This window comes from Pollachius pollachius (assembly GCF_949987615.1).
Source record: "Pollachius pollachius genome assembly, chromosome: 1".
Lineage (NCBI taxonomy): Eukaryota > Metazoa > Chordata > Actinopteri > Gadiformes > Gadidae > Pollachius > Pollachius pollachius.
In genome coordinates this window covers 30,163,033-30,186,055 of record NC_136934.1, presented here as the reverse complement: position 1 = coordinate 30,186,055, position 23,023 = coordinate 30,163,033, and the positions used below count along the sequence as shown (strand labels likewise).

The 23,023-nt window shown below is 44.8% G+C and overlaps 2 protein-coding genes and 1 pseudogene across 7 annotated transcripts; 2 read left to right on the top strand and 1 right to left on the bottom strand.

Annotated features, from left to right (window-relative positions):
- Nucleotides 1-995: 995 nt before the first annotated feature.
- On the bottom strand, nucleotides 996-1,875 carry LOC307090525 (C-reactive protein-like; annotated as a pseudogene). The gene is made up of 3 exons: nucleotides 1,818-1,875; nucleotides 1,600-1,702; nucleotides 996-1,512 (listed from the first exon to the last, which is right to left on the bottom strand). The product of its transcript is annotated as a C-reactive protein-like (transcript).
- Nucleotides 1,876-5,474: 3,599 nt separating this feature from the next.
- Nucleotides 5,475-13,905, top strand: LOC307078015 (26S proteasome non-ATPase regulatory subunit 4-like). Of its 4 annotated transcripts, none has more exons than XM_079739562.1 (10): nucleotides 5,475-6,118; nucleotides 10,301-10,441; nucleotides 10,541-10,655; nucleotides 11,477-11,563; nucleotides 11,906-11,974; nucleotides 12,462-12,677; nucleotides 12,860-12,965; nucleotides 13,080-13,211; nucleotides 13,308-13,381; nucleotides 13,467-13,905. In XM_079739562.1, the coding sequence occupies exons 1-10, from the start codon at nucleotides 6,081-6,083 to the stop codon at nucleotides 13,635-13,637; spliced, it is 1,149 nt and encodes a 382-aa protein (XP_079595688.1). In that variant the 5' UTR covers nucleotides 5,475-6,080; the 3' UTR covers nucleotides 13,638-13,905. The 4 variants fall into 4 exon arrangements, with proteins under 4 accessions (XP_079595688.1, XP_079595690.1, XP_079595691.1 ...); XM_079739564.1 differs by having other exon boundaries at nucleotides 5,480-6,118; nucleotides 13,326-13,381; XM_079739565.1 differs by lacking the exon at nucleotides 5,475-6,118 and adding an exon at nucleotides 9,631-9,681 and having other exon boundaries at nucleotides 13,326-13,381.
- Nucleotides 13,906-14,135: 230 nt separating this feature from the next.
- Nucleotides 14,136-22,987, top strand: znf687a (zinc finger protein 687a). Of its 2 annotated transcripts, none has more exons than XM_079742530.1 (11): nucleotides 14,136-14,200; nucleotides 14,694-16,772; nucleotides 17,521-17,776; nucleotides 18,205-18,413; nucleotides 18,498-18,685; nucleotides 18,778-18,954; nucleotides 19,057-19,219; nucleotides 19,419-19,664; nucleotides 19,909-20,012; nucleotides 21,383-21,485; nucleotides 21,574-22,987. In XM_079742530.1, exons 2-11 carry the CDS (start codon nucleotides 14,715-14,717, stop codon nucleotides 22,195-22,197), a joined length of 4,128 nt encoding a protein of 1,375 aa, XP_079598656.1. In that variant the 5' UTR covers nucleotides 14,136-14,200; nucleotides 14,694-14,714; the 3' UTR covers nucleotides 22,198-22,987. The 2 variants fall into 2 exon arrangements, with proteins under 2 accessions (XP_079598656.1, XP_079598657.1); XM_079742531.1 differs by lacking the exon at nucleotides 14,136-14,200 and adding an exon at nucleotides 14,490-14,571.
- The last annotated feature ends 36 nt before the right edge of the window (nucleotides 22,988-23,023 follow it).

Sequence of the window (23,023 nt, the reverse complement as noted above, 5' to 3'; positions counted from 1 at the left end):
GCTTCAGTCAGTTGGTTTTTCAGCAGTGCAATGCAATACATTTTACCTTGTATTAGTATTAAATGTACATGGTAATAAAATAGTTGTTTATTTTCATCCGTTGGCCCCAATGGATGGACCGGCCTCTAGCATTCGCCCATATCCTGGGCTGCCCTGTAGGTATGTAGTTTACAATCTGGTTAACCATACTGTAGTTTTATCTGGGAGCAGAGCTGTTCTCAGCATCCTGAGACCTGTCTGCCGCTGTATATGTCCTTGCTTTTGCCCATGCTTTGGTCTTCTCCTTGCGGAGCTCTTAGAGAGACGCAGGGTTACCTCTCATCTGAGGCCTTGGATTATTGTATGTTAGGCCTCGGATGATTGTATGTTTGTTGTATGTTGTTTTGTGTTTATTACTTAAATAAATTAGCCTAATTGTTATAAGTCCGGATGACTCTTAATTCTGAAACAGTTTAGACAGTAAAGATTGACGTGGTGCAAAATTCCCACGACAGGTATGGGCGTCCGGTCTGTTTAGTAGTGGGGTCTCCATATCATTTAATTTGATAAATTTAAGGAAGAATCATAAATATCTGCATTTACTTTACTGAAATCATTTCAAAGTCTAATTCTGTGAGAGTACAATCTGAGGTATTTATTTTTTATTTTGAAGATGGGACAGTACAATGTTCTGTGTACCAATTTCCTAAACTTATCCATTATTTTCTACATTAATGTTTTCATGGCCCATTAGCCCATATTGCATGTTTGTGCTCTAATTAATATCTCTTTACCCTGTTCAAAATGTGGATACATAAATAGAAGTCACAGAAATGCCTACTCATGTATTATGTGCTGCCTGTATTTCCTGCCATGTTTTAGTTATGTGGTGGTGAGGTTTTTCATATTATCGCCAACTTCAAAGAAATAAAATAAATAAATCTTGTTTCAAGTCTTTTATCCCATTTTATTTTTTATCTTCAGTGTTACAACATGTGATAGGCAGTTATGTTTCACTATGCTGTGCACTGATTTTGGTTATCTTCCTCTTGCACATTTCCAATTTTCTGGAATTCCATTGTCCTCCAATTCAACGCATTTCCTGGGGTAAAGTTGTGGTTATTGGCATAGCGCCTCAATTCACATGGGGAGAGGACATAGTCCCACATTTCGACATCCTGCATCATCCCCATAAATGATTGTTTCAAGTCAAACCCGCCACCATAGGAGACCTGTTCCTGACCCAGGATAGTGATTGGCGCTTCATTGAGGGGTTATCCTTGATGTATAAACCTTCTAGAGCTAGGCTGGCCGTCGAGCCACACTTGAGTCAGCCCAGTCTCAGGAGACCATGTGCCACAGATGGAGACCCACTTGTTCAATGATATAGACAGCTCGGGAAAATCAACCACGGCATCCTGAACCAGCATCCTGATTGAAGTTGCACCAAGTTTGAAAATCCCAAAGGCATTCATACGGGTGCGAGTAGCCAGTGAGAAGATTGCATAGTCCCGAGTGATATCTGTGAAGGATCTAATATAAAAAAATAAAAAAATTGGTTAATCTGGTCAAGTAATGGAATACAAAAACAAATCATTGAATATTTTATAGCTGGCTAACCTGACGCAGGCTGTAACTGCCTGGAATCCGGTCTATGGTGTAATTTATTTTACATGATCTGTGACGGTTTCTTTAGGAAAAGTGAACATTTTGCCTGAGAGATCTATAGAGAAGGGAAAAGCCAGTGAAGAATATATGCAACTATTAAAAAAAGCACATTCATTCATATAATTCTACAATATTATATCATCATGATAGCAAATGTTAAGTTGATTTACCTTGAGGGATTGCGCAATATGTTGTGAACACAGCCATCAATAGTATTACTTTCTCCATCTTAATTAAAATAGAAATTGACAAGTTTTCAAAGGCCTATCTCTTTTGGCAAGTAGGTTAGAATATGTACAATTTACTATTAAGCTACTCACCGCATTGCTGTGTAGGCTATGTATTGCAGATTGTAAAATATCAGACGCACAACCACCTTTATGTGACTCAAGTAGGTCACAGAGCAAGTGGGTTGATCAGTATGACCCTTCTGTAAATAAAACTATCCTATCAGAACTAAGGGACTTGTCCTGGTGTGCTGTTGCCATTGTTGCAATCTAGGGCAGAGATAGAAGGACAAGACCCCTCCACAGTTCGAAATGATACGGCCCCCCGACCCCTTCTTCGTTTACCAGTGTTAAATGCAATTTTTATTTCAGAACATATATACAATGGAAGTTGATTGGTCGTGGTTAACAAGCATGTAATTAAAACACATTTTCAAAAACTAAAATAAAATGTATCATAATAATAATAACAAATAAAAAATGTATGCAATAAATAATTGGAGCTCTCAAATAATTGGAGCTCTTGTGCTGTGTTCCAATATCCATACTATCCGTACTTACTATACTTAGTTTGAGTACGTAGGCCGTTCCAATTAAGATCGGGCGAAAATAAGTGTCCTGAAAGGACCCGGATGGTGTACTCAAAACGGTCAAACCGTGAAGTGTGGATCGATCGTTCTTTAATAGGTCCATGCAGAGCAATAGAGAGAGAGAAGAGTTGCGACACTCTCACTCTCGCCGGCGGGGTGGTCACGTGGTTCATGTAAGCCTGTATAGTTCCAAACACGCCGCGCTGCCATGTTCCTATATGGGACTGACAGCAGCGATTGCAATATTGAGTGGGAAATATAAATTAAAAAAACACATACCCAAGTACTTTCCTGACTATTGTTGCATATTTGTAAATGTCAGTTTTACATTTGGAGTGGTAGGGTGACAACTGAAAGCTACTTAGATACGATTTAAGTTTGAGGGAAAGCGTCACGTTCTTGTTAGCATGGGTAGCACTAGGCTACTTACTTTAGTGGTGTAACCTTAACTTTTACCTTGCTACATCTGTTCTGAAATCAAAGACGTTTCAAGATGTTCACTTTTGGATTTCCTTGATTTTGCTTGTAATTCCGATTCACTCTCCGACAACTCCTGTCGTCAGAGAGCGATTGAGAAAGCAGGGCAGCAACAGTCCATTTAGCATTTAGTTTCCAGGCAACTTCTTTTGATGAGTCAGGAGCTGACCACACAACCATGATACTTTTAGGACTAAGCCATACACAAAGTATCAAATATATTAAAGAATAACAAATCATTATGCTTGGATGAATGAAATATTATTTTTTTTTATTAAACAATGAGAAAACAAGAATGTGTGTGTATCCAACTTGAAAAACAAGAACAAAGTGAAGGAACAGCGATGAATATTGTGTGTATATATATATATAATTAAAGCAATACAGCAATATTTTAAAAAAGCAATACAAATAAAATAGACCACTGGTTATAAAACCCTCCAGCAAATGCAGATTCCATTGCCTAACATCTGCACACTGCAAAGGATGATGCACCATGTAAAGCTGAAGCCAGGAGTCAAGTGTATGAGATGCTGAGTGTTTAGAAAAAAAGTATGACTAAGAACAACGAAGCAAACATACAGTAAGTGGAAACAAGAACAGCAAAGTAGAGCCAGGGGGTATCAATAAATAAAACAAAGTTAGTCATGTGTGGAACAATAACAACAAATTTGTGAACAGGTGTGCGTGTATATCTAATTTGAAAAACAAGAAAAAAGTGAAGGAACGGAGGAATATTTTAAGTTATTAATAAAATAACAAAATACTCCACATACATCAGGCTGAGGTTAAGGATAGCAAAGTGCATCAGGTAGAAAGGAAGGACAACAATCGCAGCCAGCAGCCATTGCCGCCGCCACCACCACCACCAGCAGTCGCCACCACCAAGCAGTCGCCAACGCCACCAACGTCGCCAGCACAAGCCGCCACCACTAGCTGCAGAAGTCGACACCAACATCCTTCGCCACCACCAGCCATCTCAAGCAGCCATCGCCTCTAGCAGCAGCGACCTGCAGCAGCAGTGTTTGCCAGCAGCAGCCAGCTCAAGCCACCAGCCACCGCCATCAGCATCCACCATCAGCAGCCTTCAGCAGCATCCACCATCAGCAGCATCCACCATCAGCAGTAGCCGCCGCCACCAGCACCAGCATCAACCACCTGCAGGAGAGTGAAAATAATCAGAAAAGACCTTGAATAGCCTGTAGCTCAATGAGTTTCCCCACACATAGCCGAATTGCTGCCAAGTTGGGGAAGGGATGGACAGAAGCTTACATTATGATTAAGCTTAAATAATGACACTACTGTCTGTGTAATAACATTTGAAAGCCCCTATTGGCTTATATTTTTTGTGTGGAATAATTTGTATTCATATATGTAATCCAACAGCCTTTACAAGGGTATAATAAGACAAAAGCAACCTTATCAGTCCCTCCAGAAAAACGTGATTATGCGATCGCATAATCAGCCAAAGTCTGCATATTCCCCGCATTTTCATTGCAAAAAAGTCACATATATCTTAGCAGAATGTTGAAAGATGTTGCGTTTACTTCACACAAGAGCAGCCATTTCCCTGTTGCCATGGGAACGTTATGAAGTGACGTAATTACGCGACGTGAACACATTGAAAAGCTGCATTTTTCGCAAGTTCCTGCATTTTTTCGCAAGTTCCCGCAGTTTTTGCAAGTTGCAGCAATTTCATCGCATAAAATTGCATAAATATGCTGCATATTTCATCGCATTTTTTAAGAAAACGTGCCGCATAATCAAGGATTTTTGGCCGCAACAATCACAAAAAAACGCCGCATTTTTCTGGAGGGACTGCCTTATTTCTACTACCTATAGCAGGGGTGCTCACACTTTTTCAGCATGCAAGCTACTTATAAAATGACCAAGTCAAAATAATCTACCTACTACAAAAATGCTAAACATATTTATTCATGAATATATTGAGAATTCTCTATATGTACAATGTATGTTGATGTCCCTTGCATAACAGCATGAGCCCATATTGCACAACACAACAAACCATGTACATTTTTTGTCATTACCTTATTCTGATGACTTGCACTGAATGGAATCAGCCAGGGATGCATAGTCCGGACAGTAGCTGCTGACAGCCAGCCTCAAGCACACTTCCAAATGATCATCAGTTATGGTTCCTCATATTGGGGTACTTTTCCTCTGTGAGTAAGTTCCAGAACTCTCCATGAGCTCTGGATTTCAGCTGAATGTCTGCTTCTAATGTCAAAATCTCATCTTCCACTCCAGAAGAGTTCAGGTGAAACAGTGTTGACATTTTTGATGCGAGTGAATCAACCTCAGCATATGAGGATAGCACATGAATGTAGCGACTGGCTCGAGCAAAGAAAAGTCTTAAAAGCGTTTGTCAAACTCTGACAGACATTTGTCAATCTGCTCTGTGTAGCGTGCACTGTCAAGTTGCACACAGGCTTTCCCTTGCATCTCCAGCTCTGACGCCAGGTTCTGGACGTTTGCAAAATCATGACGCCACAGCTTTGAGGAGAGATGTTGCATCTTTCGTTTGAATGCATTAACTGAGCTGATCATATTAATCACTGTTTTGTCTTTTCCCTGCAGATCTAGATTAAGGTCATTCCATAGCTTTGTCAGATCAGTTAAAAATGCAAAGTCTAACAGCCACTGACCGTCATTTAGTTGCATGTATTCTGCATGTCCAGCTACACGGAAAAACTCCTTAATCTCCGGACAGAGCTCTCGAAATCTTTGCAGGAATTTCCCTCGACTAAGCCATCTCACGTCAGTGTGTAGCAACAACTCAGAGTGGTCGCAGTCAGCCTGCTCCAGATGTGCACGGAATAGCCGTCTTTGAAGAGATCTGGCGCGAATAGAACAGGCGATCTTCATTGCCACATCCATGATCTCTTTCATGTTGAGCATTTTAGCGCATAACGCTTGTTGGTGTATTATGCAGTGGTAATTCAGGAAGTCCGGGAAAGCATCGTCCTCCCTGCACTTGGCAATAACTTCATTCACGCGGCCAACCATTGCGGGTGCTCCATCCGTGGTGATGGACACCAATTTGTGCACTGGGAGCTGGGTTTTCATGATAAAGTTATTGAAAGACTGAAATATATCCTCTCCTCGCGTGTGTTCTTTCATGGGCAGTAGTGACAACAGCTCTTCTTTTGCAGTCATGTAAGTAAACACAATCCGAATAAAAATGCACAACTGGGCTGTGTCACTCACGTCAGTAGATTCGTCCAACTGCAGTGAGAAGCACTCGCAATCTGCGATGTCCTTCCAAAGTTGCTGCGTCAAATCCTCGGCCATGGCTTCACTGCGCCGTGTAACTGTACTTCTTGACAGCTGGGGAGCTTTGATCGAAGATAATATTTCTGCCTTGTTTTTAAAGTCTCGGAACAATGAGTCAGCTGCTTCAACGAATGCCTCTTTTACCATCTCTCCGTCTTGGAAGGACTTCTTGTTCTTAACGATTAAGTGGCTCACCCGGAACGATGCTTCGGTGGCGGCTTTGGCTTTTGAAGTTAGCTGTGAGAAAAGTGACTGCTGTCCGGACAACTGGCATTTTAGTTCCTTCCCCTTTCTCTTTCTCAGCTCGCTTTTCGGCGGGAAGTTGGTGTCATAGTTTTTATGAGCAGTCCGAAAATGCCGCTCCACATTTCCCTTCTTCGGTATTGCAATGGTAGACTGGCAGATGAGGCAAACGCACTTCGAAAATGACATAGTGAAAAAAAACTACGTCTTTGGCTTCTTACTCGGTCCAGCTCCCCCACTCATTTTTATACCCTTTCTTAAGATTAAGAGAAAAAACGAGGGCTAAAAATTGGAGGCTAACTAGGCAACTCGCAAGCTTTTTTTTAATTTTCCCGCACTTAGTGCCGTTGTTTGCGCATGCGAGCCTATCATGACGATAGGCTGACGTCTATTTCTTTAATGATGATTTATGTTTTCCTTCAATGCCATGCGATCTACCCACGCTACCTTTGCGATCGACCGGTCGATCGCGATCGACGTATTGGGCACCCCTGACCTATAGCATCAGACACACAGTACTAGCTAACACCGTCAGGTTCAGCAGATTAAACCCGTCGTTAATCAACCTTATTGATCCTGGTAATCCTACAACAATAACTAACTTAATAAAAGTTGTCAGAGATTCACTGCTTAACTTTTGGTGCAGTGATACCTTCACAGCTGGCGAAATCGAGCTGACTAACTAGCAGGCAATGACTGAAAATCGGTCGTCTACCAAGATAAAATATATATATAATTACGCTGTGCACATACAAATAAAGAAAAGTACATGCATCATAAAGGCCCTCTGATATATTATAAAAAGTGGACAATTCAAAATTTTAATTAATCCCTGGAGATACCTTCACAGCGTAAGCGTGGTAAAGTTGGTTTTATATTGGACGTTGGATATTCAACACATTCGAAAAATCTATATAGCACTGGCTTCGATGGACGAATTTGTGTCAAACCATCTTTGATGTGTTAATACAAGGCCTGCCTATATAACACAAACCTTCTTTTGTAAAAACAAAAACATATTTTGATTTTATACCATTTTTAATGTTGATAAATCCTTTAAATCTATTATGCAGCTTCACTTTTTGACTTACCCATGTCAAAATACATAGGGTGAACTCAGCTTACTGCCCTACACATAGAACAAAGCCTCTTTTCTCCAAAAAACACTGTTTGATTTTATAGATATTTTTAAATGTTAAATTCTATAAATCTATTATGCGGCTTGACCTTTTGACCTAAACATGTCAAAACACATGTGGTGAACTCAGCTAACTGTCATGATCCGCCCCTGGTTTTCCCATTCCCTTTCCCATTCCATCCCTTGTGTTTCACAGTGCTTTCCCACGATTCAAATCCTGACCTACCACCTATCCTGCCTGCTCTCTGATCCTCGCCTGTCTGACTATCCTGCCTGCTCCTGATCCTCACCTGTCTGACTATCCTGCCTGCTCCTGATCCCCGCCTGTCTGACTATTCTGCCGGTTCCTGATCCCCGCCTGTCTGACTATCCTGCCTGCTCCTGACCCCCGCCTGTCTGACTATTCTGCCGGTTCCTGATCCCAGCCTGTCGACTACCCTGCCTGCTCCTGATCCCCGCCTGTCTGACTATCCTGCCTGCCGATCCTGAATCCGAATAAACGATTGACACTGTTCCACGCTCTTCGCCCGTCTTTGCACTTGGGTTCAGCCAAACGCTCACGTTACACTAACTGTCCTACACATAACACAAAGCTTAATTTCTCAAAAAAACAGTTTGATTTTATATATTTTTTTAATGTAAAAAAAATGCTTTAAATTTATTATGTGGCTTGACCTTTTGACCTACCCATATCAAAACACATCTGGTGAACTCAGCTAACTGCCCCACACATAACACAAAGTATCTTTTCTCAAAAAACCCACCCTTTGATTTTATAAATATTCTTTACTCTAAAAAATGCTATAAATCTATTATGCAGCTTGACTTTTTCACCTACCCATGTCAGAACACATCTGATTAACCCAGCTAACCTCCCACACATAACAGAAAGCTTTTTTTCCCAAAAACCCATCTTTTGATTTTATATATGCATATTATTATTTTTGGCCTTTGCAAATTGCATTATGTTAGCACTTTGAAGTGATCTATCGACAGAATTATAGATAAGTTCAGGCACTGACTGATATGACCATATTAACCGTTGTACTGACTACTTGTACACACGGAACCATGTGATTTTACTCAACAGATTTTGAGAAAACGTCCTTTGAAAACCTCACATATGAATAATTTGGCCTTTGCAAATTGCATTATGTTAGCACTTTGAAGTGAGCTATAGACAAAATCATACATAAGTTTCGGCACTTAACCGTTGTACTGACTACTTGTACACAAGGAACCACGTGATTTTAATGTATAGTTTCAGAGAAAATGTCCTTTGAAAACCTCACGTGCATACTTGGTCCTTTGAAAACCCTTGTTTGTTGGGGACATTTTCGCGCAGATCTGGTAGCGTTCGCAGCGATCCACACAAACACACAACCGTAGGAGAAGGCTTTTATTTGTAAAACGTTGCGAGATACCACACAAAGGCTGTTTAGAGTAGAGGCGCACGAAGATTTTGTGTGACGGCTGGCTTAACCGCGAATGAACGAATAACGGCTCACTTGACCCCAGTCCTGAAAGCCGAGGCAGTGTGGCATTAAGGGGAACATCAATATCTTTCCTTCATAATTATATGTCATATTTATATATCTTCCATTAGTGTGTTCTTGACTTTTCATTTTGCTCGGACCCCGTTAATCACAGCTTGCGGTTATATTTTTCTTTGTATCTGTACCACGGTGGTCATTTTAATGCTCTGACACACTTGATTACATTGCTACTTTAATCTGGTTACCAATTTATGCATTGCACGGTCTTGCTGTGCGGGCAATTCAATGTAAAGTTGTGTTGCTTGTTGTCGAGCTGGTTTGCTAAAGAGGCTAATGTAGCTAACAATAAACAACGACTAGCCAATTTCATGACACAATCACAAAGACGAACGGCATCGCTATGAATGCTCCGAGACCGGAAATTACGTCTTAATTGCAACACGGAAGGCTGGTGTCCGAGGCATCAAGATAACGCCTCTCTCTCCCGAACACCATTTCCCATAATCCTCCACGATAGCTTTGACAACCAGTGGAGAATCCAAAATGGGGCTCGAAAGTACTATGGTTTGGTAAGAACATAAAATTTGATATTGCGTGTAAATGTTTCTTTATTTTATTTTTATTTTCTTATCCACATTGTCTCTTAAAGTAGGTGACCCGGTGGCCTTGCTCTGGTCCTAAGTCAACATTTAATAACCTGCGTGTCGCTTGTTTATCATCACTGCGGGCTCAGTGAACGCCTGAGTCATTTTCCCAGCTAGCTTACAACAATGTCATCCTATCTGGAAGATATCGTTCGCCACACATTGTTTTTCTAAAGAATCGATAACACTGGTTCCGTCCTTAACGATTCTTCTCAAGATACGTTTTGAAACGGAGTGTTGAGCTAACGTTTTATTGTGTTGACTGTTCTGATGATGCTAACTCTGCTCGTTTACCTGAGAGAAACACGACTGTTGGACCTGAGCAATTAATCTTGTATTGATCTGTATTCAGGCATTGTTGTCTATCTTAATGAATAGCTATAATTTGGTTGCTATTGGATCTATATAGTGTATAGTCTAATTATGGCAAAGCCCTGACATATGCCATTGCTGTCAACCGTCAGCACAATTTTCACTGAATCCCCAGACTCAACTAAAGCTTTGGATAGTTGGGTTCATCAGACCACTTTGTCTCCTCTCTTAGTGTGGATAACAGTGAATACATGCGCAATGGAGACTTCCTGCCCACAAGACTGCAAGCCCAACAGGACGCAGTGAATATCGTCTGTCACTCAAAGACCCGCAGCAACCCAGAGAATAACGTGGGCCTCATTACTATGGCCAAGTAAGAAGGCAACCCATTATGTAAACATTGAGCAAAAAACGGAATTTACCGTTAATATTAATAATAAAAATATGTACATCTTCTGTTTTTTTTGTGAAGCAATTGTGAAGTGCTGACCACGTTGACTCCAGACACGGGAAGGATTCTGTCCAAGCTGCACGCTGTCCAGCCCCGTGGAAACATCTGCTTCTGCACAGGCATCAGGGTGGCACATGTGAGTAGAGGGACTGAATGGAAATCACTGCAGCCTCCAAGTAGCTTCTAATCTTCTTAATTCTCCTTTTTAAAGGCAACAAGGTAGGATGTTTGAGAAAATAACAAAAACATATGGTATTAGCTATTTTCAAGTAACCAAATGTTAGTGACACTAAGGTTTGAGTACTTCGTATGGAACCAGGCTCGACTGCCACCTGTGGTGCTATGCTGCATGTCGTCAACTTTATTCTCCAGACCGGTTTTCCCGTCCCTCTCAACTGTCTCTCAACTTCTGTGTCACAAGAGGCACAAAAAAGTCCATACTGTTTTTCACAAAATAATACAATCAGACCATTGAGGCTTTCCGCCCGGCCCCCTGCTCCGCATCAGGCAAGCCATAGAAATAAATGGAGTTCAGGACACAGGATCAAGTGCATTAGTTTCTAGGAGAATAATTTTAAATTGTTCAAAAGTCAAAGTGAACTTTAATGTCAGACTGACCGTGTAAGAAGTTACATAGAGGACCGAAATTGCGTTTCCCCATCCTCCAAATTTGCTATTAATATATTTACCAAACAACATATTACATAATAACCTAATAGTGCAAAAAGACAAAATAACAAACAAACATAACAAACATATAACATAGCATAATAATAGTGCAATAAGACAACAATGAATACAAACAACATATATAGACAGACAGTGCATACATTATACAGAATAGAATATTCACAGTGTTATGAAGTAGTTATTGTGATTCAAATAAAGGTGCAATATAGTAAAGTGCGAAAGTGCCGAAGTATAGTCCCTGGTTTACTGGTTTTGTCTCCTCTGCAGCTTGCTCTGAAGCACAGACAGGGGAAAAACCACAAGATGCGCATCATTGCATTTGTTGGCAGTCCAGTTGAAGATAGCGAGAAGGATGTAAGTTTGGGGTCTTGTACTCAATGTCAGTTGCCGCTATTGAACAATTAGTTATTTACTTAAACATGTGCCAAGCAAGGAACCATTTTGCAATCAACCTTTTTAGAACATGTTGTACACCTAATGTTGCTGGACATATTAATAAACTAGATACGTTTGATGTAATTTAATATTTATGCCAAAAGCTTTCAGTTTTGGACTAAACAATGTTTTATTGTATGGCTTCATTATGAGCTGGAAATTTACAACTAGCTACTATTCTCAAATTGTGAGCACACTATTGTCTCTGACAAAAAGCAGATGTGTTTTTAATTGGTTGAACAATGTTTTCCTCTCCCTTAGTTGATTAAAATGGCCAAGCGTCTCAAGAAGGAAAAGGTCAATGTGGATATCATAAACTTTGGAGAGGAGGTATTTATTTTTCTTTTTTAAGGTGTAAGTGGAACCCCCTGATTCCGCTTGAATTTGAATCCCATGAGATTTGAAAAATATGTTTTAGGCTACGAGTTCTAGGAAGGTGGCGTGTTATCCCCAAGGTTACTACCCACGCCCTTTTTTTACTGTTGTGTATGAGAGTTATGTTGAGCGATGATGTATATGAAATGCTCATTGGCATTTTACTATGAGTATCCGAGAAATGCAACCCTCTCGTAGAAATCAATATCAACTGCTGCCCAAACAGAGCTCCGCCAATCACAAACATCCTGTCTGAGAAACCTAACAATACTTCCGATATGGATATCAACAGCAACCGCTGTCCAGATGAAGTTCCACACGTCCACAATCATTGTGACGTTATACCATAAGTGACAGATAAGCTTAAACCTCGCTCGTGGCCTTCAGCATCAACCACCGGCCAGATTGTGTATGTAAGACCCTTTTTCTGTTTTACCCACAGGAGATTAACACAGAGAAGTTGACTACCTTCATAAACACTCTGAATGGAAAAGAGGGAGCGGGATCTCACCTGGTTACAGTCCCTCCAGGGCCGAGCCTGGCCGATGCTCTCCTTTCCTCACCCATCTTGGCTGGGGAGGGCGGTGCTATCCTCGGCCTTGGGGCCAGTGACTTTGAGTTTGGAGTGGATCCAAGCGCAGACCCTGAACTGGCCTTGGTAAACATTGTTATATGTTTTGCAACATATTGCAATATAGCATTAACCATTTGGTTAATCCTACTTTATTAGAAGACTTTCGATGATTCCCATAAGGCCAGTAGGCCTTTTAATTATAACTTTTGTATCATGGACCAGTTTACAGATAGTTGGTGATCATCATTCCTCTGAACTATCTACAGGCCTTGAGAGTATCTATGGAGGAGCAGAGGCAGAGACAGGAGGACGAGGCCCGTAGAGCTTCTGTGGTGTCTGCTGCTGAGGCCGGGGTGCCCTCCCCTGCAGACGGTAAGCGAGTGTCTACCACTCCGTTTGGCACCCAATCCAACTCTGTTGTTCTGTTAGAGTTCTCTTCTCTCGCCAAGTGTTCTCTTCTTATTCCTTCCTTTGTTTCTGTTGCAGAGAGTGAGGAGGCCCTGTTGAAGATGTCTGTCACTCAGACGGACACAGCCACACCTGCTCTGCCTGACTTCAGCCGCATGACGGAGGACGAGCAGATCGCGTATGCACTGCAGATGTCCATGCAGGGGGGAGGTTGGTCACTAAAAACTTTTGAGAAGCATGAACTTGATTTGCATATAGATATACAGCTTTCTATTACAATGATTCACATTGGTTTACAATGCAAAGTTCGTCCCTCTGTCTCAGAGATTGGAGGTGAGGACATGGACACTGGGGCTGACATGGAATCCACTGAGGCCAAGGTAAGAGTCCATTCCCAAGGAAATATTTGCCACATCTTCCTTGTTATTAGTGTACATTGATTTGTATCGTCTTTGATGCCCGTAGGATGAGGAGGACTACGATGTCATGCAAGACCCAGAGTTTCTTCAGAGTGTCTTAGAAAATCTCCCTGGAGTGGACCCCAATAACGAAGCCATCCGCAATGCAATGGGTTCTCTTGCCCCCCAAACAGGGTCAAAACCTGACGCCAAGAAGGATGAGGAAAGCAAGAAATAAAGAGTGTAGGACTAATAAACAAAATAAGGCCAGGTGTAATTTTATTTCAGTTTAACCGATTTGCCTCATGAACTCACTTGACAAGGTATTCTTTACAACCATGAACTTCATGTAAACTTCCTTCAATATTTTTCTATTTGAAACATGTGTGACACGTTAGTGTGCGTGAGTTTATTTGTGCATGTTTGTGTGAGTCTGGACATAATTGAGGCTTTTGTATTGCAATGATTGCAACAACTACTTAATAAACGTACAATATGAAAATTGCTATTGGTGATCAAATTTATGAAACGAGTTAGGGAGGAAATGGTCTCCCATGTCAATCTAGACCGTTTTTTTTCCTTTAGGATTTTATCAATTAAACGAACAGCAAATGTAAATAAATGGCAACAACTTTTTTGCCAATGGGTTGAGCTTTCTCTCGCTTTAGCGGGGAACGGCACAGTAGCTGTGCACCACCGATAGGGTTCATTCTGAGCTCATACAATCGTGTACCAGTCGACCTGTGACGTTTAACTTCTGCGCCAGAAAGAAAAATAGGCAGGAAACAATTCTGCTTGCAGGTAAACAAAGTTTATTGACGTTCTTGTTAGTATAATGTATGAAAGTTGGCTACATATATGTTACGTGCATTAGAAACACGTTACAATAATACGGCAGGGACAGCAAGATATTAATAAAAGAAGGCAAAGTTGAAACACAACGATATCCAGCTATGCTAAAGCTGTGGTGGCTAACCAGTGACCCACCGCTCGAACGTGTCAGGCAGTGTTGCCAGATTGGGCCTGATTTCCAGCCCAATCAACAACCCTGGCTGCAGCGCGCTGTAGCAAGTGTTGCAAGATTGGGCTTGAAATCTGGCAACACTGGTGGCAGGACTGACATGACACGCTGAGCCGTGTCCAGATAGCGCACAACTACGTCTTACAAATAGGTACTATTGAGACGATCCTGTTTATTATTTTAGTTCCACTTTAGCTTTATTTGATTAGAAATGTTAAAAGTTACCTGAACGAACTATTGCGTGCATTTAGCAAGTTGTTTGTACACTTTCAGGTCTCACGCTTTTTGCAGGTAATGGGGGATATGAAGACCCCCGATTTTGACGACTTGCTGGCAGCGTTTGACATTCCCGACGTTGATGCCAAGGAAGCCATTCAGTCGAGTCCAGAAGAGGGCGAGGAGCAGGAGGGGAACTCGGGGAAAAGCAGAACAGACGACGGTAGTCCGTCTAGCTTTCCGTGTTCGCCAGCTTCCCAAAGCAACCCCCCAGTAGTCAGTGTAATAGTGAAGAATAGAGTCAGGCCTGAATCCTCTGGAGAACTTGATAACACCTTCACAAACGATACCAAACCTTCGATTGATAGCACAGACAGTTTTTTTATTTGTGGATTAGACTCTAAACACGAGGGTGATACTCTTCCTGCTTCTCAGCTGAGCCAGAAAGCACTCAGTGACCCTAGAAGTGGACCTGAGAAGTCCAATGGCTTTGAAGAATCAGGCATCAAGTCTAAGGAACAGGCCAACGGAGACCACTGGTCAAGTGATTCTGCATTGCCCTCTAGTGAAGAGAATAAGAGGGGACTAGCTCAAATAGAATCTCTTAGACATACAACCGACCTCATGAGCAAGCTGAACCCACTGCTCTACCCGCAGTCGTCAATCATCTCTGATTGCTCTGCCGTCCAACCTCCAACTTCATCAGCTTCCACACACTTTCTTCCTTCAAACCAAAACCCACCGCCTCTTTTCAAACACAAACTACAACAGAAGCCGGGCTATCATCACAGCACCCAAGCCTCCGGTCCTACCCAGGCTGAGAGTACAGGAGACAGGTTAAGGCACATCATTCAGTCCGATGATGAGGATTCAGAGCCTGATTTAGGAAGCCCACTAATGATTCATGAAAGCCCAGAGCTGCTGATTACCTCTCCTCCAAAATATCCTCGGGGATCCATATCCATGAAGCAGCGTTGCTCTCCTGAAAAAGAGTCTGGTAAACATCCAGGTGCTCCTCGTCTCTCCTCTTTGTTGACGTCCTTAAATACTGAACTTCGTCCCAAGAAGCTGCCGTCCACATCTCCTACTCCGCCCTTAGTCTCCCAGCAACCACAAGCACACATCTCCACTAACCAGAAGGGCTCCACCTTACAAGAGGAGGAATACCCTGAGCATGTGATAGATGACAGAGACTCTCCCGAGAGCCCACCGCCCGATCAAACGGGCTATGTGATCCCCAAGTGCAGCCCAAGTCCAGTTCAACCTGCCGCCTTCAGCCAAGGGACCTGTCTGGACAAAGTGGAGCACATGGACAGTGATTTAAGTCAGGACAGCCGAACAGGAGGTGTCAATAAAGCTGATGTGGATAAAATGGAGGTTGAATATAAAGGGAAAATGGATAAGGAGAGTCTGACAGCAGACTCATCCACTGCAGCTCTTGTGTCGACCACTACTGCAGCCACAGGCAGAATGTCATCTCCTTCCCGCCCGCTTAAAGTCAAAATCAAGATGGTGAAAACACCTACGGGCGCCATCACGAGGACTGTGACCCGACCAGCGGGGAAAGGCAGAGCTTCTTCTAAGGCGGCAGCGGTCTCCACCTCACCACCACTCCCACCACCGGCCGCTCTCACCAGCAAGCCCAAGGCCGACGCATCCCAACAGTTTCTGAAAAAAACAGCAAAGGGTGGCGAACTCCCTGCCGCAGCGTCAGTGCTCCAGGACGCTAGCACAGCCATGTTGGTGGCCGCCAGCAAGGTGAAGAACAGCAAAGGCTCTGCAGACACCAAAGCAAAGGTCTCTGCGGCGGCCGTCAGCATCACTAAGTCGGCAGCGCTGCCCACCATCTCCTCCTCCCCAAGGTTCAGGTCAGTGGGCGCCGACCTGCGCAGCCTCGGCCATAAGACTCTGACCAGTGGGCTGGCGGTGTCCTCGCCCACCGCACTCCAGCCCCCCCAGGGGAGCAGCAGGCCCGCCTCCATCGTGAACAACACGGGGGCCATCATCTCCAAGAGCCAGTCCAACCTGGTGGAGGCCTTCAACAAGATCCTCAACAGCAAGAACCTGCTACCCAGCTACAAGCCGGACCTCAGCTCTCCCCCTCCCGCCGAGTGGGGCCTGCCCCTGCCCGCACAGGTAACAACAACCCCAGTAGCTTCCATGTCCTTCATATACACTGGATTAAAGACCATGCAAGTTAATTTGGAAGTCAGTCAAATTCTGATTATACACCAAGATCCTAGGGTTTGCTCACTTAAAGCTCAATCACAAAATAAGTAATTATTAGACTGTTGATTTCTGATTGTTTTAATTAATTTTTAGTTGATTAATACTTAATTATTTATATTAATATAATTTATTTACAAGAACAGATACAAATTTTTGAATTATTTCAACTGGAAAGTGATAGAAAATTAGACTGGTCCTACCAGACTCTCGTACTTCATTTCATTTGCACAGAGCGTCTGGCCACTCTCTATTGACAAACGTTAACTCACTTGGGCGGGTGTCTGTTGGAGTTTAAAACTATTGGATCTGCGCAGTGCCACTCTGGATGTGCCATAACCAATCGCTAACGTTTGACTACAACTGAAAACTAGAGCACAACCTCAACATCATTGTTTTCAGCCACTCTGTTCGCTGATTGGATCGGCAAAATTTGGCCAGAGAAAACCTCAAACCACAAACCCAGATGTAGTAAGGGAATTGAAAATTGAGCGGAAGTATGTAAGCGGGCAGAGCCAGGCTAATAGAAAATCGTGCTGGGATGGGGATACGGTTTAATTTGTGTTTAGACCATGACTGAAAGTTAAAGAATATGAATCAAAGTGTGCCTCCGCCAACGTCACTGTATCCAACTTGGAGAGCTCTCCCCCTGCCACAGGGCTACCGCTGCCTGGAGTGTGGTGACGCCTTCGCCCTGGAGCGCAGCCTGGCGCGGCACTACGACCGCCGCTCGCTGCGCATCGAGGTGACCTGCAACCACTGCGCCAAGCGGCTGGCTTTCTTCAACAAGTGCAGCCTGCTGCTGCACGCCCGCGAGCACAAGGAGCGCGGGCTGGTCATGCAGTGCTCCCACCTGATCATGAAGCCCGTCACCGTGGAGCAGATGATCGGACCGCAGGAGCCTGCAGCCGTCGGTCAGTAATACACACCCCCTTGGATACTGGGATTATGTAGTAGTAGGAGTAGTAGGGGTGGGACAAAATATCGATACGGCGATATATCGTCGCCCTTCTTCGTGCGATACGAGAATCGATACACTGGCGCAAAATATTGCTATAATATTTTTTTCTTTTAAGAATTTATTTTGCATTTTTATGCTTTATTCCTGAAGAATTAGACAGGAAATATCGCCCCTAAACAGCAACACGTTTTTGTTACAATATATAAATTATTGCAGAATTGCTGTATCGCCATTTTATCGGTATCGCAAGCCATGTATCGAGTATAATATCGTATCGTGAGGTACCCTGTGATTCCCACCCCTATAGAGTAGGGCGAGAATATATACGTGATATGGCCAATGTGAAATCGGGCTGCTTTGTTCTCCCTAACTCTTCCTCAGTGACTTCCTCCGCCGGACCATCGTTTTCCTGCACCCCCAGTGTGAGCACCTTGGCTCCCGCTGTACAGCCACAGCAGGCCCCCGGCAGGAAGGTGGTGGCCGAAGCGGTGCAGTACACCGGCAACAAGTGCCCCGAGTGTCTGCTTCAGTTCAGCAGCAAAGAAGAGGTGGCCGCTCACTTCCAGGAGCTCAACCCAGCGTACAGCAGCGTGAGTCCGCTCTACTAACGCCATACGGTTGGTATCCACCTCACGTGACCACGCTGCTAACCTGTCCTCTCCACACCCCTCCAGCCGTGCAAGGAGTGCTCTCCCCCCATCCTGCTCTCCAACGGCTGCAGCGCCAGCGCTCACCAGCGCATCCACAAGGCCCTCCCCCCCCACGTCTGCCCCGAGTGCGGCGGCACGGCGGCCAGCCAGGCGGCCTTCCAGACCCACCTGGAGGAAGCCTGCCTGCACTTCACCCGACGCATCGGATACCGGTGAGCACCGCTGGTCCGTAGAGGACATGGGTAAACATAGACCTGGAGTGTTTCAGGTGAGCTGATGTTCTCCGTGTCCTTCACCTCCGCAGGTGTTCCAGCTGCCAGGTGGTGTTCGGAGGTCTGATCTCGGTCAAGTCTCACATCCAAATGGCTCACTGTGACATGTTCCATAAGTGCCCCAGCTGTCCGATGGCCTTCAAGTCTTCCCCCAGCATCCAGAGCCACATCACGGCCCAGCACCCCACCCTCACCGGGGGCCAGCCCAAGTACATACGCACGCACGCACACGCACACACACGCTTGGCTAGCCTTTGTGACTCCTGTCCACGGTGTTCTGAACAGGGAGATCTTCTTTCTCTCCTCCGCAGGTTGATCTATAAGTGTGTGATGTGTGACACAGTGTTTACCCAGAAGTCCCTGCTCTACGTGCACTTTGACACCCACCTGGCCAACCAGACGGTGCACGTGTTCAAGTGCCCCGAGTGCCCCAAGCTGTACTCCCAGAGGACCTCGCTGGTGGACCACATCGCGGTAACGTCCATCTTGGATAATGGTTTTATTCCTTTAGTATTTACAGAAATGATGTACAATTCGAATTGTATTCAAGGATGCTTTTTGAGTGGGTCCAAATCCAAAAGCACACTTACATGTGACAAAGTATTACCTCTCACCTCATGAGTGGCCCTTCCTCTCAACCTCCCCCTCCCCTACCTCAAACTCCATCCTCCAGGCTTCCCATAAGACGGTCCCAGCCAAGGCAGAGCCTCCCCCTGCCCTGGCCCCCGCCTCCCAGCCCCGGGCCCCTTTGAAGACGGAGAGCTCGGACGGGGAGGACTGGAGGGACGAGGAGGACGAGGATGAGGCTGTGAACGGCGAGCGGCCCCGGGGCCCCTCGGCGTGGAACTGCCTGCCCTGCCAGACGCACTACGCAGAGCGGGAGCTCTACCTCGCCCACATGGCCAAGCAGCACGGCAAGGTCAGCTTTCACCAAAAAGCCTCCCCACTACATAATGTCTGACTTCTTTCTCAGATATACCGTCACCAATGCTGGCGTTATTAGATTTCTGGTTATGTTTCCCCTGGTAAGGGCCCTGACAGGGCTGCTGGTCAGCTGGGGCTACTCCGGGACGGGGCCCTTCGAGAGGGGTACCAAACCTGGTGGTATTTAATTGAGGACTACAAAGCTAACCAGATGTATTTGTGTGTTGTTGACACTGAAGAAGTTTCCCTGTACCAAGTGTGAGGGTACCTTCACCACCACCTCTAGCCTTCGGCGCCACATCAGGGTCAAGCACAAGGGCATGAACCGCGGCTTCCACTGCAAGTGAGTAGCCCACACATGCCGGGCCTTGTGGGTCGCTGCTTTCCAGGATCACAGAACAGGCTGGAGAATGGAGCTGTTTGTTCTGTGATCCTGGAGAGAGGCGATCAAAGAACAGGATCATATAGGAGCCTTACCCCTACTTGGTCCAAACGCATGGAGGGAAATCCCTCCAAGCCACTCTGTCTACTTAAAGGGCCTGCGAGCCAAACCGTGACCCATTGTGTCAGTGTAACTGAAATAAGAGCGAGAGGGTTATCATTCTCGGACACCTGTAGTATAACGCCAAGGTGTGTGGCACACACATACATAACACTGATCGTTATAACCCTCATACACAACCACAGTACTCAAAGTATCACAATGTTGGCCTTGGTTGTAACCATGGGGATAACGGGTCCCTCCCACTCCTTCCTAGAACTCTCAGTCCAGAACCAGACCATTGCTGTGTCTGAAATCGTGCACTTCTATACTTACACTTACTTTTTTGAGTGGACTTTGCGCAAAAATGGACAGTGTGCCAAAACGCAGTGCACTGGAAGTACCTCGGTGGCGCACTCAAAACGATCTAAAACTTGAGTGTGGACCGATGGACACTTTCCACCCTCATCGGCCGCCATCATGTCTACGTGGCGGAGGGGGCGGGAATTTCAAATTTGAAAATGGAGGACATTGTAACAGTTGAAAAAAAACAATCTAAATATTTACAGTTTGAGTTGATTAGTACTATACAGCGCTAAAATAAATACAGATAAAATCGATAGAAATTGATTGATGGTAATTGAAATTGATAGCTATTAAAATGATGGGAGAATTATGGAAATGATCAAGCAGAAAAAAAATACCACAGAAGAAGAACCGTCAAACTGCAAACTAATTTCCGGTAGGTGCGCGAAGGCTGTTTTGACAGTGCACTGTAGAAATGAGAGCACTGCGCCTATAAGTAAGTGGGATAATGAAGTGCACTCAATGTAAGTGCGCGATTTCAGACACAGCACATGTTTATCTCTGTGTTGTACTCGAGCTGACACAGGGTCACTGTTTGACAATTGGTCATTAAGTGGACATTTGTATAAATTTGTATTTTTTTTTTGTTGGTGTTTTTGTAAATAAAGTCCTTACAGAACGGGGCTTTTGTTGACCATTGTGTGCAGTGATCTTGTGAGGCCCTTTGTGCTTGGAGCAAAGGGCACATGTTTTGCATTCTTCTTATTTACATTAGTGGCATGCTTCTGAGGTGTGTGTGTGTGTGTGTGTGTGTGTGTGTGTGTGTGTGTGTGTGTGTGTGTGTGTGTGTGTGTGTGTGTGTGTGTGTGTGTGTGTGTGTGTGTGTGTGTGTGTGTGTGTGTGTGTGTGTGTGTGTGTGTGTGTAGGCTCTGTACCAAAGGTCAGAAGACCTTCAACAGCAGGGTGATGCTGGAGAGACACATTCAGCTGAGACACGGCACCGCTGCAGTCAGCCAGGACTCCTCACTGGTACCACATCCTCTATCACTATCATGAGCTCCCTGAGGTGTGAGGCTATGCATAACGTGCCACTAATCCTCCTGTCCTGCGGCTAAAGGGAGCCAGCGGATTGGACGACAGCTCCTCGGAGCAGGACGGTGGCTCCGGGTGTGTCCCGGGCCGGAGGATCCCCCGGAGGGCCGAGCCAGAAGAGGCGTCGGCGGGCGGGACGAGCCCGGCCAAGAGGACCCGGCTCTCCGTGGCAGCCGCGCCCACCCCCCCCGCCCTCCCTGAGTCTGGCTTCCGCTGCGCCCCCTGCGGGTTCACCACGGAGGACCAGGGGGTCTTCCTAGAGCACATCCCCCAGCACCGCACCGAGGGGCCCGCCGGCGGGGGCCAGCAGTGCCTGCACTGCGGAGCCTGCTTCACGTCAGCGTCCTCCCTGTCGCGCCACCGTTTTATCACCCACAAGGTCCGGGATGCCCCGGCGGACCTCCACCAGGGGCCCGGGGACCGGCTGGCCCCGGCAGCCTCCCCCGGGCCAAGCGGGAGCCATGAGGACCTCATGCTGCCGCCATCACCCGCCTCCCAGGGGGCCGCGGCACCGGGGAGGGACGGCGAGGGCAGGCTGCCCTGCAGGGTGTGTGGGAAGAGCTTCGACAGAGCAAGCGACCTGAACACGCACTTCAGAACGCACGGGATGGCCTTCATTAACGCCAAGAACGCAGCAGAGAAAAGTTAAACGGGCCATGGCAGAAGAGTGAGGCTGCAGGTTTAGAAGTGCGTTGGATGAAGCGAGGGAATGCAAAGTGCCTTTCATATGTCGTGTTCCTCGTGTCGGGGCCCTGTGTACTCTCTTAACCAACAATGCTACTGCGATTTTATTTGAGAAACAAAAGTGATCATGATTGTAATGTCCACTCAGGATCTCCCAGGGAGCCACTCTGAAGTTTGGTGGATAGATTTTGTACTCCAGATTGTTCTTTATTTCTGCCTTCACAGGCGACCACAATGTGATGACAGCATTGTAATGTGACATCAATCTTAGTTTCTCTACTCATGAGGATTTTCTAAAAGGACTTTTTGTTTTTAATTTCCGGGTTGTACATTATAGGCAATTGCTACCAATTAATTTAAAGACAGTAAGTAAACAATATTTAACAGATTGACTGTTTCTTTGGCATGTAAGGGGATGGAGGTGTGCGTGTTTGTTTCATGTGTCTGTTTTAATTGTGTGAATGTCTGCTGTGCTTTTTAAGTGTAGTTTAGGGATTTGTATTGTCCTATGAGAAACTTTAAAGAAACTCAATGTATATTTTGTGATTCTTTGTATTCCTCCAACATGCCTTAAACTAGATGACCATGCATAACCTCGTATTTAAGTCGATTTTCATAGATAAATAATTTGGATGTACAATACACACTGGGGAATGTACTTTATTATGTTATATAGACAGAACTTTCTCTCTCTGTCACTTCTATTTAACTGCCTTGACAAAAAATTTGATTAAATGTGTTATTTGAACATGTCATGTAGGTTGTCTTCCTGTAATTGTGTACATCACCAT

What these genes read in the sequence shown, in the direction of transcription:
- LOC307078015 (XM_079739562.1), top strand. Translation starts at nt 6,081, where the DNA reads ATGGGCAGTAGTGACAACAGCTCTTCTTTTGCAGTCAT. An exon ending in CAGACCCTGAACTGGCCTTG is followed by an intron (nt 12,678 to 12,859) that starts GTAAACATTGTT and finishes AACTATCTACAG; the next exon opens with GCCTTGAGAGTATCTATGGA. An exon ending in GGTGCCCTCCCCTGCAGACG is followed by an intron (nt 12,966 to 13,079) that starts GTAAGCGAGTGT and finishes TTTCTGTTGCAG; the next exon opens with AGAGTGAGGAGGCCCTGTTG.
- znf687a (XM_079742530.1), top strand. Translation starts at nt 14,715, where the DNA reads ATGGGGGATATGAAGACCCCCGATTTTGACGACTTGCTGGCAGCGTTT. An exon ending in GCCTGCCCCTGCCCGCACAG is followed by an intron (nt 16,773 to 17,520) that starts GTAACAACAACC and finishes CCCCTGCCACAG; the next exon opens with GGCTACCGCTGCCTGGAGTG. An exon ending in CGCTGGTGGACCACATCGCG is followed by an intron (nt 19,220 to 19,418) that starts GTAACGTCCATC and finishes TCCATCCTCCAG; the next exon opens with GCTTCCCATAAGACGGTCCC.